Source organism: Chrysemys picta, chromosome 1 (assembly GCF_011386835.1).
Source record: "Chrysemys picta bellii isolate R12L10 chromosome 1, ASM1138683v2, whole genome shotgun sequence".
NCBI classification, from domain to species: Eukaryota; Metazoa; Chordata; order Testudines; family Emydidae; genus Chrysemys; species Chrysemys picta.
The window spans coordinates 191556511-191572398 of NC_088791.1; the positions used below are offsets into that span (position 1 = coordinate 191556511).

Below are 15888 nucleotides of genomic sequence, written 5' to 3' on the forward strand. Positions count from 1 at the left end.
GCAGAGGGCTGTGTTGGGAAGAGTGGCAAGTCCCTGGCTGTGGTCCCCTCTTTTTCCCCAAACCTGCTAAAGCCTGAGACTTGTGGTATATTTACAGGGTGTTCCACTCCCCCCATAGCCTACACCTGTCAGGTTTTTGTGCCTACTACCCTTTATTCTTAGAGGCCTATTATCCTCTGAGTATGCTTGTTTAACTCCTAATGTTAATTAGGCACACATATCCGTATAGCAGACCATTCAGGTTGCATGCTGCTACAGTAAAATATAATTGCAATTTGGGGGTTTGAAATGTAGTTATGTTCAGAAAAGTGTCTATTAAAGCACTTTTACTCAACATTTCTGCTTCCTGTACTTATTACATCCTATCTTCTTATTTTTACTCCTGCATTGCAGAGCCAACAGTTATGAGAGAGTGAGCAGATTCTATTCTGGTTTATGCATCAACAGAGCTGATGAACGAGCTAGGGGAAAAAACACAACTTGATTCTTTTAGGACCATGCTGATATTTGCAGACCTGATGGGTAGGAAAAAGTCTTTACTGTGAACTGCATTATTATTATTATTTATTTTTAAATGTTAAGAGACGCATGTTAGACCCAACAACAGTGCTTTGAGTCACTTCATCCTTCAGTTTCACTGGGCCGTATAGCTCCAGTTACTACATTTGCTTCTGTTGCATAGACAGAACTCATAAGTTTGTCTACAAGAACGTATACTTAAAATTGCTATGCTGTACTGGATCTGGACAAAATGCATTATATTACCCCATAAAGACAGTTGTGTGTAGCTCAACAGAAAAGTAATCTGATCCATAGAGGTGTTTCACTTGTCCAGATTCTCATTAAAAAATACTCTGAAAGGAAAAAAAAGAATGTATTACTGCAGCATCGGAAGAACTTGCTGCATAACTTGAATAGCATAGGATGGTTCTAGTATAATAAAGTTATCAGGGTCACTTCAATAGACAAAAAGTGGATTAACGGCTAATATGTACTCAAATTCTAACTACTAGGTTTGGCAGCTCCTTTTCCTGGAATTGGGAGCATTAATAGTTTGGAAAGGTTTTCAGCCATGTAGGTATTGAACTTCGTATTAATGATCCATTTCTCTGGGGTTGCAGATTTATAGGAGGCAGTTAAGGCATACCTTTGTGAGAAAACCTAAGGGGTGGGCAAAGGTTAAATGTCCTTTCCAGACAAATACTTTTTAACTCTACAAGGCTATGCACAGATGTGTCCACTAACTTGCTAATGAATGCATAGTTTTAGTAACCTGTGACTTATCTGCCCCGAAACAATTTTTTTTATTTTGAAAAGAGATAATTTTGGAGGGAGGTGGGGGTTGAAGAGAATATTTTGTACATAGTCTCTTCCTCTTAATGAGAGTTGCCAGGATAGACTATATCTTTCTTGAGAAGAGTCAAGGAAAACGTAGCAGGAATGCTTACCATCTGGAAGGAAAGGAGATGGGGAAGCAGCATTTAAGGCTGCAGCTGTGGGTCTCTTCCCTCCTCTGGATTATGTAAAGGGCCATCTGTCAGATAATCATGCTGGGAAAGCTTCCTTTTAAAAAAGTTCTGAATTTCAGTTGTGACCGAGCACTTTTAAAGAACTGTGAGTAAGGCCTGAATTTCTATATGGTCTTTTTTTGAGGGACCCGATTAAAACTTCAAAATAGCTGTTTGTTTTTGTTTCTGTAATAAGAATTTAGATGTAATCTTGGTGTCAACAGCTAGCTGCATTTAATGTACCAACACATCAGAGTCTTACATGAATCCTACATAAGTTGTGCCATAAACTGTAGTTGTCTTACCTGTAACATTCCAGACTTTAAAGTTTTAAATGGTGGCTGGATCATCCACATGAACATCTGAGAAACATAGGTCTTAGATGTATGAGCCATTTTCCCATTCTAATAACAAGTAGAGTATATGTTCTTATAACAGGGATCGGCAACCTTTGTCATGCAGCCCGCCAGGGTAAGCCCCCTGCCGGTTTGTTTACCTGCCGCATCCGCAGGTTTGGCCAATCGCAGCTGCCACTTGGCGCGGTTTGCCCCTCCAGGCCAATGGGGGCTGCAGGAAGTGGTGCGGGCCAAGGGATGTGCTGGCTGCTGCTTCCCATTGGCCTGGAACAGCAAACCGTGGCCAGTGGAAGTTGCGATCGGCCGAACCCACGGATGTGGCTGGTAAACAAACTGGTCCGGCCTGCCAGAGGTCTTACTCTGGTGGGCCGTGTGCCAAAGATTGCTGATCCCTGCCTTATAATATTTCTACCTCTGTGTGCCATATAAATCCTACCCTGAATCTATGCTACTGTATCTTGTATCCTTTTTTGAGAATTTGCCTTTAGCTAATATGTTTAAAAAAAAAAAAAGCAGTTTGAGTCGTACTAATATTTGCACAGAAATCTGATATAACAGTTTGACACAAAGGAAAAATTTTCTTGTACTTGTGGTATGGCCCAATCAGAAAGTAGCCAGAGCTGAAATTCACTGTTCTTGGCACCAATTTTGACTTGCTCCTGGTTTTGTCAGTGCCACAAACACTATTCCCATGACTTGATAGTCTCCCCATGCAGATGTTTGAGTCCTTCTTTAATCAGGAAGGTGGAAAAGTTTCAGTAGTCAGTACAGATTTGTTGCATTGTCACTGAAGGTATGTTTACACAGCAAAGAAAAGGCCGTAGCTGGCTCTTACGGGCCGATTTGGGCTCGTGGCTTGGACTGCAGGGCTGTTACACTGCTGTGTAGACTTCCAGGTCCCAGAGCCAGGGTTCCAGCCTGAGCCCAGAAGTCTACACTGCAATGTAACAGCTGCAGGTTTTTCTTTGCTGTGTAGACGTACGTCACTACAGCAGTTCAGAGTAACTTCTTATACCAGCTTCTTATTTAACTTAATTCCAGCATAACCCTGGAAATTCTTCCCTTTTTCTTTTCTTTGTTCCTCTGATCTTTGCCCAGCAAATTTCCCTCAAAGCTTTACCAGGCTGAACACCGCAAACCAGGTCTGAAAGTTGCAAAAGTGATGCTTTTGAAAAGTAGCTATTTAAAGCGTGGTTTGGCCCTGTCTGTAGGTGACAAGTTCTCAAGAAGTTCTTAACATTATAACCAAAATAAATACTACATGTCCAGTGACAGTGTCTCAGTTGTGACATATGACAACTTATTAAAGGGCAAATACTCTTTATAACTATTATAATTCTGGTTGGACTGTTCACTACAATATGCACTCTAGCTGCCTTTTTGTATACTGTTACAGCATATCTGATTTCACTACTGGGGTCTGATTACTGCTATCGATCACTTAGTATCAGTGTCACCAGTTTAGGTCCAAAACTTTTTTCAATAAGATAGGAGGACAAGGAACTAAAACTTTACTCTTCTCTTGGCTCACCTTTTTATAGTTATTACTTACATTGGGTTAAGAGAAATTATGCATCTGGGAGCGGTTACTTTTGTATACTTTTTTTCTTAAAATAATATATGAAATCTTGGAATTAATGTTGTATTGTAATTACCTTTGACATTTAAAAATAATGAAAGAAGCACTTGCAGCTAAGTAGTGCCTTACATTCATACCCAAAAGCTTCATGCAGTTTGGAAACATTTACAGTGTACTGTCTTGTTTAGGAATAAATTAAACCATGGAATAGACCAGTTAATCTGCAGTGCCTTTTGGGGATGAGTGTAAATTTTAAATTCTTCCATGAAGAATTTAAAAACAGATCTGTGGTCTGAGACTCATGATCTTGATAAATTGATTACAGTCGAGTGCTCAGTCTGTTTTGTATCACATATAAATATTCTCATGTAAAAACTGAGTATCTTCGTTGGTTCTGAAATACTTTATTTTTTTGTGTGGTGTTCTGCTTTATAAAATGGCCAGTTCATACAAATACACCTCTACTCTGATATAACACAACCCGATATAACATGAATTTGGCTATAACATGGTAAAGCAGCGCTCTGGGGGGGCGGGACTGCGCATTCTGGCGGATCAAGTTCAATATAACGCTCTTTCACCTATAATGCAGTAAGATTTTTTTTTGCTCCTGAGGACCGCGTTATATCGGGGTAGAGGTGTATGCAAAAATGGTTGACTGAAGTGGAACCTTTTTTTCCTGTTAACACATCTGCGTTAGTGAGAAGTGCACATTCTCACGGTAACTAAGCAGCATGGTTACCTGTCATAGTTTCCTGAAACAGCAAAAGAGTTTACATCTTTTTAATTATTTACGGTACTCATCCATACTCTCAGCCTTAACTCAGTCTTAACATTAGTTTTATATGGGAATCTTTTGTTTTTGTTTTTAAATTAATTTCACACATGAATGCTAAACAAGAAACCCAAAGAACGCTACCCTGTGATTGTTTGAGTTGTAGATATGTAATATGAACCTTTAAACCATTTTTGTTTTAAGGCCGTATTTGTTGTTGTGCTCTGGCAGCTTTGTCATTTCAGAGCAGTCTAAAGCATCTGGAGCACATTGGCCAATTAAATGATTTTTACAGCGACTCTGTATCCGTGAAGCAGCACAAAACATTCAGGGCATACTGGCGAATCTGGCCCATAATTTCCACAGAATGCAACTATAATTTTTTTTTTAGTGTAATGACAGTTGAGGCTAATGCAATGATAGTTGAAGGCCAAATAATCTTAGTGAGAACTCTTGACACGTACAGCTCCTTTGTGCCATTGACTTTCTTCAGCCCACAGAATTGAAAGATCCAAATTAACTAGAGAGGGAAAGTGATTGACATCAAAGGTAACTAAATCAGATGTCCATACTTAAGAGTAACCTGAGCTGTATACATGGCCCTCTCTATTTTATAATAACTGGCTAAAACAGCAATTAATACACTTAATTGCAACCTAACTTCTTGTACGTATGCTAAATTTGAAGATCACAATGAATTTTTAATCCTAGGTAAACCTTGAATTCTTGTGGTGGTAAAATCATTTGGGACAAAACAGGTTTGAGTACTAAATTTCTTAGTTTACTTTTAACTCAGAATAGTCAACTCACTTGTAAATTCTCAGAAAACTCATTCTGTACTCAGTAAATGCTTTAAGTTTGGTAGGGAGGAAGGACTTGCTATTCTTCACACAATAAATATGCACAAAATAGATAGGGACAGGTTTGGACAGTAATTATTTAATGACTGTAGATGTTGAGATTCAAAAAATTAGTTTTGTAACTGCTAAAATACAAATTGTGAACATCCTCTGTCAAAATATACAAAGTAAATATCCTTAAATCAAACTCTTAACTTCTCAAGCAGCATTTTCCTGACTTAACTGAAAGTTACAGATAAGCAATTAGTGATGGCAGTACTTAATTGGTTTTCATGTATGTAGTGAAATCGACATTTACAGGTAAATCTAATCCTTCCAATCCTAATAAACATAGGCTGAATCCCTGCATTAGGCACAAAACACATCCTTATCTTAACTGTAGAGTTGATTTTTGCTAATGTATCTCCTTCCTTGACAGAGAGAATCGCCAGCGTTCAAAGGATCAAAGTAGATCACAGGCCTACTGGCTCCTAGAAACAAAAGATCAGTTTAGGACAACCAATAGAACTATATTTCAGCTGTTTATCTCTGTATATTAGCGTTGTCCAACATCTGTTTGTTTTAAAGCATTTGTGATAGGGGTGCAAGCACCAATGAGACAATATTTTTAGTCCAGATTGATGTGACTTCTACAAGTGTCAACCACAACCTCGCATGGAACTTCCTTTTCACAAAAACCTAAATCAAGAATGTTCATTTCTCCCTCTCCTATATAAAATGAACGCTAGTAAAAGAGAACAGTTTCAGATTAATCACTAAAGGCTATGGAAACAATTTTGACTTGAAAATAGCTTTTATTTTTAGCTGTATTCCTATGGCCTTCTGTGTCTTTATAAAACCACAATGTTTATTTAATTTTAAATAACTAAAAAGTGGTGGTGGACAAAAATGAATTATGAAAATCAATGCTGATTGGTAGAAGTGGTAAGGTGCTTTTGTCAAGCTCTGTGGAACAGAAGGAGAGTTGATATACAAAAAACATTTTTTTTTTTTTTATTTGGAACTACCAAAACCAACACTTTAATAAAAAAAAAAAAGTGGTGGTGAAGAGTAAATTGGAACTTCTCTGGCTGGTGGAAACCGTGAAATAGCAAATTCTGAAAATAAATTTGGCATATTTTGAGGTTATTTTCTGTAGTTGGGTTTTTTAATTACCAAAACTATTTAATGTAAACAAGATATATTTTTTTCCCTCCCTCCCCCCTCAGACTGAAATCAACTCATTCCAATTAAAACACATACAGTTACAAGAAGTAGTGTGCATTGAATCACAAAAACAACTAGAGGGCTACACACTTCATTGTATTTGTAAGCTGAATTGGCAGGTGGAGGGCAGGGCAGGAACTTGGTCTCTATCCCTGAACTGGTAGGACTCTCTCCATTAACCCTGACCATGCTGTTTGCCCTGGTCACCTCTCCCCTGGTTTAGATGAAGTAAAACAGTTTTGACTAGGCCAGTGTTTCCCAAACTTGGGACGCTGCTTGTGTAGGGAAAGCCCCTGGCAGGCCAGGCCGGTTTATTTACCTGCCCCGTCCGCAGGTTCGGCCGATCGCGGCTCCCACTGGCCGTGGTTCGCTGCTCCAGGCCAATGGGAGCTGCTGGAAGCTGTGGCCAGTATGTCCATCACACAGAATTGTGACATCACTTCAGGATCTGGCAAGCGTGAACCTGGGCTGTTTAGGGTGGAATCCTGGGGAAATTCAAAAAAGGACTATCCAAGTAAACTTTTTCATAATGTAAAATGTCTTTCTATGCTCACGCAAAAGTGGAAGGGCTTATTTTAATGTCTTTTAAAATAGACTTTAATCCTGTGAGGATTTGGGGAGCGTGGGGGGAGGGGGAATGGAAATCCCTAATAAGAATGCATTTTGGTGTTGGGGGTATTTGACTTTGGTTTTTTTTTTTTTTTTTTTTTTGGTCATTTAATCTTTATGCTCTTGTATTTGCTGTATCCATTGAGACACATGTACATGTCCAGATTTTCAGCTTAATTATAAAGGGCACTACTTAGTTTAAGTAATGAATTCTGTGTTCTATCGTGCACAAATACAATTTAAAAGAGGAAAAGACTTGTGTTCAACCACTTGTTTTGATAGACTTCAAATCTTTCTCATAAATTTGAGTGAAATCCTTCTCTAATTCAACCTTTGTCTTTTGTCTTTGCTGCCTTGCAGGGTTGGTACAGTAGGCCTCACTAGACTTAGCTGCAGCTAAGAATTTCTCCTACATCAACAGAGTTAATGCTGATGCTCTTGTGGAAAGTCGATTAAAAGTGCGTGCTAAGTTCTCAAATTTCCATTTAAGAAGCGGAGAAAATAAATCTGTCTTCTCAAAGTGTACTACAACCACCACCATCAAGACAGCAAACCAAGGGACAAAGAATTTGATCTGCAGTATTGATAAATGTAAACTGGTTCACATATTACTCTAAAGACTTCTTGGGGGGTGAAAATTGGACATCGGCAGTCGCAAGTCATTTTGTTTATAAAAATGAGGGCTTCTTTGGAAACAGCAGACATTGCCATTGTGACACTGTACTTTGTGCTTGTACTGTGCATAGGCTTTTTTGCCATGTGGAAATACAATCGAAGCACCGTAAGTGGCTACTTCTTGGCAGGCCGTTCTATGACATGGGTAGCTATTGGTGCATCCTTATTTGTGAGCAATATTGGGAGCGAACATTTCATTGGGCTCGCAGGATCTGGAGCAGCAAGTGGATTTGCAGTAGGTGCGTGGGAGTTCAACGCCTTAATGCTTTTACAGCTTTTAGGATGGGTTTTCATCCCAGTCTACATACGGTCAGGAGTATATACCATGCCTGAATACTTGTCCAAACGTTTTGGAGGACATAGAATTCAAATATATTTTGCTGCGTTGTCTTTGATTCTTTATATCTTCACCAAACTTTCTGTTGATTTGTATTCAGGTGCACTCTTTATTCAAGAATCTTTAGGTTGGAACCTTTATTTGTCAGTTATCCTGCTTATTGGAATGACTGCTTTGTTGACTGTGACTGGCGGTCTCGTGGCTGTCATCTACACGGACACTCTTCAAGCTTTGCTTATGATTATTGGTGCCCTCACACTCATGATCATAAGTATGATGGAGGTTGGTGGGTTTGAAGAAGTTAAAAGGAGGTATATGTTGGCAACACCAAATATTACGTCAATCTTGTTGACCTACAATCTTTCCAATACCAACTCTTGTCATGTCCACCCAAAGCCTGATGCTCTTAAAATGTTGCGTGAGCCAACTGACGAAGATGTTCCCTGGCCTGGATTTCTGTTTGGGCAGACCCCAGCTTCTGTATGGTACTGGTGTGCTGACCAAGTCATAGTTCAGAGAGTTTTAGCTGCAAAAAATATTGCTCATGCCAAAGGAGCCACACTAATGGCAGGTTTTTTAAAGCTGTTGCCTATGTTTATTATAGTTATCCCAGGGATGATTTCACGTATACTGTTTGCAGATGAGATTGCCTGCATCAATCCTGAACACTGCATGCAAGTCTGTGGAAGCAGAGCTGGATGCTCTAACATTGCCTATCCACGTTTGGTGATGAAACTTGTACCAGTTGGTCTGCGGGGACTCATGATGGCGGTAATGATTGCTGCGCTAATGAGTGACTTGGACTCTATATTTAACAGTGCCAGCACTATATTTACACTTGATGTCTACAAACTCATACGCAAGAGTGCCCCATCTAGAGAATTAATGATTGTGGGAAGAGTGTTTGTTGCTTTCATGGTAATTATAAGCATTGCTTGGGTTCCAATAATCGTGGAAATGCAAGGAGGCCAGATGTATCTCTATATACAAGAGGTAGCGGATTATTTGACTCCACCAGTGGCTGCGCTGTTTCTGTTGGGTATATTTTGGAAGCGTTGCAACGAACAAGGGGCATTCTATGGTGGAATGGTTGGGTTTGTTCTTGGATCTACAAGGCTGATATTGGCATTTATTTATCGTGTCCCTGAGTGTAACCAGCCTGATACTAGGCCAGGCTTCATCAAAAATATCCACTATATGTATATTGCTACTGCTCTGTTTTGGATCACTGGAATTGTGACTATTACAGTAAGCCTCTTTACACCACCACCAACAAAGGAACAGATTCGAACAACCACTTTCTGGTCTCTAAAAATCAGGCCTGTAAAAGAAAATGCTTCAAAAGGGGATCCATATAAGGTACAAGAAAAAAACATCTTGAAATGTAATGAAAATGCCAATCATATCCTGCCAAATGGCAAATCTGAAGAAAATATTAAAAATATTAAGCCTGAGGATATAAATCTTCTAGTTACTTGCAGAGAAGACAGCAACCCAGTGATTTCTGTAAGTCACTCTGAAGTTGAGACACCAGTTGATTGTTATTCCAATGGACAGGTGGCTCTCATGGGTGAGAAAAAGCGTGAGGAAGAGACTGATGATAGAGATAAACATTGGAAATTCATAGATTGGTTCTGTGGCTTTAGAAGTAGAAACATGAATGAAAGAGCCATCCAAGATACGGAGGAAGAGACTCTCTGTTTACAAATGTTGGAAGAGACTCCAAAAGTTAAACTTTTACTAAATATTGGACTGTTTTGTGTCTGTTCACTTGGAATATTCATGTTTGTCTATTTCTCTTTGTGAGTGGTGAAGCTTTAAGGGTATGGCTAAACATACAGAAGCTGAAACAAGTCTCTCTGGAGAATTTTTAAAAAATATACATAACTTGCATCTCAGGCATTGTTTACGCTATATTGTAAAATCAACTTGTCAGCCAATTTAAAGACCATTTGAGATGTGTATTATATTTCCTCTGTTTAAATAAGGAAGAATATGGTTTTTAGTGCAGTGTTGCAAGCTGTGTGTGTGTACACCAAAGAAAAAGGAGGTGGCTGTTTTTAAGGAAGAACATTAAGGTGCTCAGTCCAATATTAAAGTGGGGGGGAAAAATTAAGTGTAGAATTGGTATTATCAAGGCTGTCAATCTAAATTTAAAGATACCCCTACATAGTTTATCCTCTATCATACTTGTACTAACTTGACCAACATGTTGCTGCTTAATTTTGCTTGCAGCTTTTCACTTTTTAAAAACTATGTATAAAAAATGTGTGGTGTTTAAATCCCACAATTCATTTATACTCAACAAAAAGACAGCATTTTGAATGCCCTTAACTCCTCATGTATTATTTTGGAACATGCTGTCACTCTGCAGCCGCCTTCTACTCTTCTCCATAAGATTAGAAACCAAACATACTTAGTCACAGATTTGAACCTTTTTTTTTTTTTCCCTATCCAATTTAAACACTGGTATGGTGAAAGATTGATATTTATTTTTGAGGGATGGGTGCAAGTAAGCCTGAGGTATTACACTCAGTTTAACTTTGTAAACTTTAGTTTATGATCCTACTGAGGGAGGGGGGAAAAGGGATGGATACTCTACCTGAATTTTCTAGTAAATGTTGACCAAAACAAATTCACTCCCACCCTATTCCAAATTTCTCTAACATTTTTGCTGTGTACATGAGTATGGTTAGCTTCTCCTTAAGGAGCAAGCTCCAGATGCATGCTATCCCTTGGAAAAGAGATCTGCCCAAGAATGATCAAAGTGAAACTTGAATATGCTTCAACTGGATTTAAAAAAATTAAATACCCCTGAAGGAAACATCTAGCAACCCTATCACCAAGCTAGATGCAATGCAGTCTGTTAAATGTTAACAAACGTGTACTATGGATATTTGTTTTAAATTGCTATTTCGGAAGAGGGAAGTGGAAGCAACAAATAACAAGAGTCTGTATTTAGCACAGTACTCTTTCTTTCTAACTTCATATGTTAGGAAAAACATAGTATGAAGGATTCCCCATGGGGAAGTAAGTGAATGTAGTGGGCAGCTTAATTATCTTCAGCTGGGCTCTTTTTGATGCGTATGTGGAAAAGCAAAACAACTTTTTGTGCTTTAGCAAAGCAACCTCAAATTACAGGAATGCACAAAAGATGTGACTTTGATTGAGGTTATTTCCCCTAGGGGCTGTTACTGGCAACTGTATTAAGGGTTTGCAGAATTGGACACAGTTTAATACCCAATTTAATTACCCTGAGTAGCCTGTTGATTTTAATGTAGTGTGCTACTTGGTGTGAGTAAAAATGGTAGGTTAATGGAATCTGGGTTGAATCTAATTATTGACTGTTGGAGGAAAAACATCTTGCTGCATAGAACTCCAGTGGGTCACTGAACAGCTCTTGGTAAACCAACAATAATTAGATTATCAGATGGAACTGGTAATTTACCGTACTCTTGAAATAGCAATTGAGACTGGTAGGTCTGTGGATTTGAATAGATGCCAAGATGTTTCACAGCAACTACTGTTCGTTATCAGCTTTGTTTAGATCTTGCACTTGGAGGGTAGAACACGGTGGATCACAATATAGAGATGAGCATATGAGCCATGTTTGAATAGTGTAGATGACGGCCATTACTGTATGTGGCTGAGGCTTGGTTTTGGTAGTGTTGTGTCAATGTGTGTAAAAGTTGTTGTTTCAATGGGTTACTTCATACAGAAAAACATTCTTTTTTTAAATGATAAATTCTTAGTACATGAAAGATTCTGTAAAAATGGAAACTCAAGTTCATAAGTTAGTTATTGGAGGTGTAATGGGGGTATACACGGTATACAAAAATGAATAAAACTCTTTTTATATGGAGGGTAAACAGTAAAAAGCTTGGATGCGTTTGCCCTAAATCTAGATGGATACACTAGGAAGAGGAGGGGGATAAAGAACTCAGGGAGCCTTTACCCCTTTGTATACAGACAGAGTGGCTATGGACCAAGAGCTTCTATATGCGTTTTCAGGGCCTGGCTGAAATGCTCAGTTGGGCTCAGTGGCACACTTGGGGTATGTGGTCTGCCATCTTTGGGATGTTAACCAGCACTATCCCCTACTAACTCCGCATACATTTCCATCAACAACTGGCATTAGAGGGTTTGCTTACTGGCCCTTCTTGATCTAGTTTTAATGACTGTATTACCACCTGCCTCTCACAGGTAGGCTGGCTCAGGGACCCTTTGCTTTACTGCCACTGCTTCAGTTCTTCTTACCCCTTCCCTAGAATGCCTCACACAGTAATAGGGCCAGAAGCATATATCTTGCCTCCACCTAGATAAACAGCAGCCTGCCTAGTACAGTCTATTCCCTTGTTCCTTTGCCCCAGATGAGTTCTTTTCTGCCAAGCCCACTTTACATGTTTACTGCACAGTGCCCAGTGCCATGTACACTCATACTTATGATCAGTGATAAAATTTTAACCCTGTAACATGTAATATTCCCAAAGAATTAGAACTGTATTAGGTCTATGCTTTTAAAGACCAGTAGTTTCAGTGTATTGGCATGTTTGATCATACTTTGAATACTAAAATACACAGTTTACTTAGCTCTATCTTTTTTAAATTTCAATTTTTTTCATACTAAAAGTCCATATTACACTAGTTCTAAAAGTTTATTTCCAATGGGGATCAATCTAGTCCTGTCACTATGTAGCTTCACAGAAATAAGACAACCTATTGTTGGATTAATTATGGTAAAGTAGTGTTGTCATAGTTGGAAACTCAGTTGATAAAATGGCTGTATTCTCTCCGTGTCTTCATAACTGAGTCCTAGTCTACACTATAAACGTAGGTTGATGAAAGCCACCTTTCGTAGACTTAATAATACATGTGTCTACACTACAGTAGAACCTCAGAGTTATGAACTGACTGGTTAACCACATATTTCATTTGGAACCAGAAGTACACATTCAGGCAGCAGCAGAGACGTGAGGGGAGAGGGGGAAACCATCCAGTACAGTACTGTTAAACATAAACCACTAAAAAAAATAAAGGGAAAGTTTAAAAAAAAAAAAAACCCACGTTGATGACAAGGTAAGGAAACTGTTTCTGTGCTTGTTTCATTTGAATTAAGATGGTTAAAAGCAGCATTTTTGTTCTGCATAGTAGAGTTTCAAAGCTGTATTAAGTCAATGTTCAGTTGTAAACTTGAAAGAACAACCATCACATTTTGTTCAGAGTTACAAACAACCTCCATTCCCCAGGTGTTCATAACTCTGAGGTTCTACTGTACCATGTCCCTTCCACTGACCTAACTCGCCTGTAACGTCGACTTAATTCACCTTCGTGAGAGGTGTAGCGCCCACATTGTTGTTGGTGGGTCAGAGAGGCAGTGTAAACGCAGTGTTGTGTAAGTTGACTGAATTGGCCTCCAGGAGGAGTCCCACAGTTCTCAGCTATGATTACTCTGGAGATGGTTTTCAACTCTGCTGCTCAGCAGCCAGGTACACAGGAAACCGCCTCTCCCCTGTTAAAGACCCAGGAACTTTTGAATTCCCGTTTCCTGTTTGATCAAAGTGGAGAGCTCGCCAGCACAGCTGACCATGGAGAGTCAAAGCTCCAAACGTGCTCCAGCCTGAAGTAAGTACACAGGAGGTGGTGGATCTTACTGGTCTGCAAAGAAAAGAGTCGGTACAGGCACAGCTCTAATCCAGCTGAAGAAACGTAGACCTCTACAAAAAGACTGCATGGGACATGAGGGAGAAGGGCTACACCAGGGACATGTAGCAGTGCCACGTGAAAATCAAAGAACTTTGGCAGGCGTACCAGAAGACAAGGGAGATGAACAGTCATTCTGATTCTGCCCCACAGATATGCTGTTTCTACTATGAGCTGCATGCGATTCTCAGTGGCAACCCCACCACTACCCACCTACCATAGCATGGATACCTCCCAGGAGTCTGAGTCCAGGGCCACCTCAGGTGAAAACGAGGATATTCTGGATGATGATGAGGCAAATGGGAGGGAGGTGAGTGGGGGATCCATTCTCCTCAAGAGCCAGGAGCTGTTTTTAACCCCAGAGCAGTCCAGCTGGTTGCAGGACAGCATGGTTGCCAAGCATGATGCCTCAGAAGGCATCTCTGGTGATTATATGCAATTCCAATCAAACTGTAGGGGTTACATGCTGTTATATTTTTTTTGTTTTAATATGAAGAAAAAGTGAGGTGCAGTGAGTATCTGCCTCCCGGTGGCTGCTTCAGTTATATAGAGGGTGCCCTTCCGCCCCCAGAAAAGACTGTTTATGTGCATAGGGATGGCCTGGGAATCCTCCATGGAGATCTCTAGGAAACTTTCATGGAGGTACTCTGCAATCCTTTGCAGAAGGCTTCTGCGGAGGGCTACCTTATTTCTCCCTCCACGGTAGGACACTTTCCCATGCTACTCCAGTAGCAACTGTGCTGGCATCATTGCAGCAGCAACATGCAGACCTGGTCTGTACCCAAATGTTTGCAGCATTTGTTCCTGTGCCGCCTCTGTTTCCCTCAGGAAACTGATATTGCATAGGGTCCACCTTGGGGTGGAAGTTTTTCATTACAAGTGCTCAGACTGCAAACAATAGAGCATGTGATATTCTCTTCCCCCTCCCTACTGCCCCATGGTGGTTTCTGGGTCCCTTGACCATTGTTTCCCAAACATGCTGGTGGTTTGGTTGGCAGGGATTGGTGTTGACCTCAATCTGCAAGCCCAAGGTGACTACTACCAGCAATGTTAAGGTAAGAGGCTGGGTGGGCTTCCTGTGTTCCCTTGCGGCTGCAACCCTCTTTCTTCTCCCCCTCCCACTCCCCAAGCCGCTTTGGAAAAAGACCACAATTTGGGAAGCTTAAAGCTGGTCCTTGGTCTCAAAGCAATGTCTGTGTTCCTAAGGCAGGGCATTGTCCACCTACCCACCTGTGCTCCCAATGCGGGTTTCCCACAAGTTGCAGCACAAGACCTGTTACCCAGGCTGCTGGGCCATACTCACCATGGCTGGAACAGCAAATTGGTTCATTGAACAGCCAGGGATTCTGATTATTTTCTGGCTTGCACTTCAGTGTAATAAGGGAAGTGATATTTAAATGGCAACCTTGCACTACACCCAGGGTATGCACTGACAATGGTTGCCTTGTGCTTTGCATGCCTTATAGTGGAAAGTTTGGCCTTCAGCATATCCTCCACGCTGGCGGAAAGGCTTTAGAAGATGGAAAAAAAATGCATGATGACATGTCCAACGAGATAATGAATGCCTCTGGGACAGCTGACACGGAGCTAAGAACCTGGAGGATTTCATTGTTTGAAAAACTGGACATAGCAACAGACAGATGGAGAGCATACCAGGAGCATGAGTGTCCCATGCAGGATGAGATGCTGCAGATTATGAAGGACCAATTGGACACATTGAGGCGTCTGAGCGTCAAGAAAAACAACTTGCAGCTAGATTCCCTCTACAGCCCCTGTAGAATGGCCTGCAAGCAATGCCCTGTTTTCAATACTCCTTCCCAAATGTTTCAGGAAGTGGCAGGGGAAGGGGCAGTATCCCTTCCATTCAACACTGGGGAGGGTGCTAAAAACAAAAGGCAGTCATTCAAAGACCTTTATTGGGCAAGACTTCCATTTTTTTTCAGACACAAGCAGGCTTGGTTTCTCCCCTCCAATTTTATCACACAGTTGGCCCAAGGTAAAATTATTTTCCTATGGGGGTGTGTGTGTGTGTGCGCGCGCGCAATAAAAGACAATGTTTAGAGAATTAAATACTTTTTTTTTTTAATTTATTCCAAGCATGGGGACTTGGGGGAGGGAAGGTACAGGGGAACTGATGCAATGGAGGGGATGGTGGAGGAAGGCACAATGCAGATAAGCGGTGCACATTACTGTAGTTCATTACTGAAACTCGTTTCCAAAGCCTCCCAGAGAAACAGAGCTCCTTGCTTGGCTCCTCTTCTTGCCCTGGTATCTGTCTGCTCA

The 15888-nt window shown here is 40.5% G+C and overlaps 2 protein-coding genes across 4 annotated transcripts in view; both read left to right on the forward strand.

The window, feature by feature from the left end:
• SLC5A3 (solute carrier family 5 member 3) overlaps window positions 1-15684 on the forward strand; it is a 29020-nt gene extending 13336 nt beyond the window's left edge. For 2 of the 3 annotated variants that reach the window (XM_024102750.3, XM_042855802.2), the window contains exons 2-3: window positions 394-522; window positions 7254-15684. In XM_024102750.3, the coding sequence (XP_023958518.1) occupies window positions 7570-9711 (2142 nt within the window). In that variant the 5' untranslated portion in view covers window positions 394-522; window positions 7254-7569 and the 3' untranslated portion in view covers window positions 9712-15684. The remainder of the gene's footprint in view (window positions 1-393; window positions 523-7253) is intronic. The other variant, XM_008165229.4, reaches the window with a different exon arrangement.
• The window catches only part of MRPS6 (mitochondrial ribosomal protein S6), a 69076-nt gene that overhangs the window by 13330 nt on the left and 39858 nt on the right, over window positions 1-15888 (forward strand). The window lies entirely within an intron of this gene.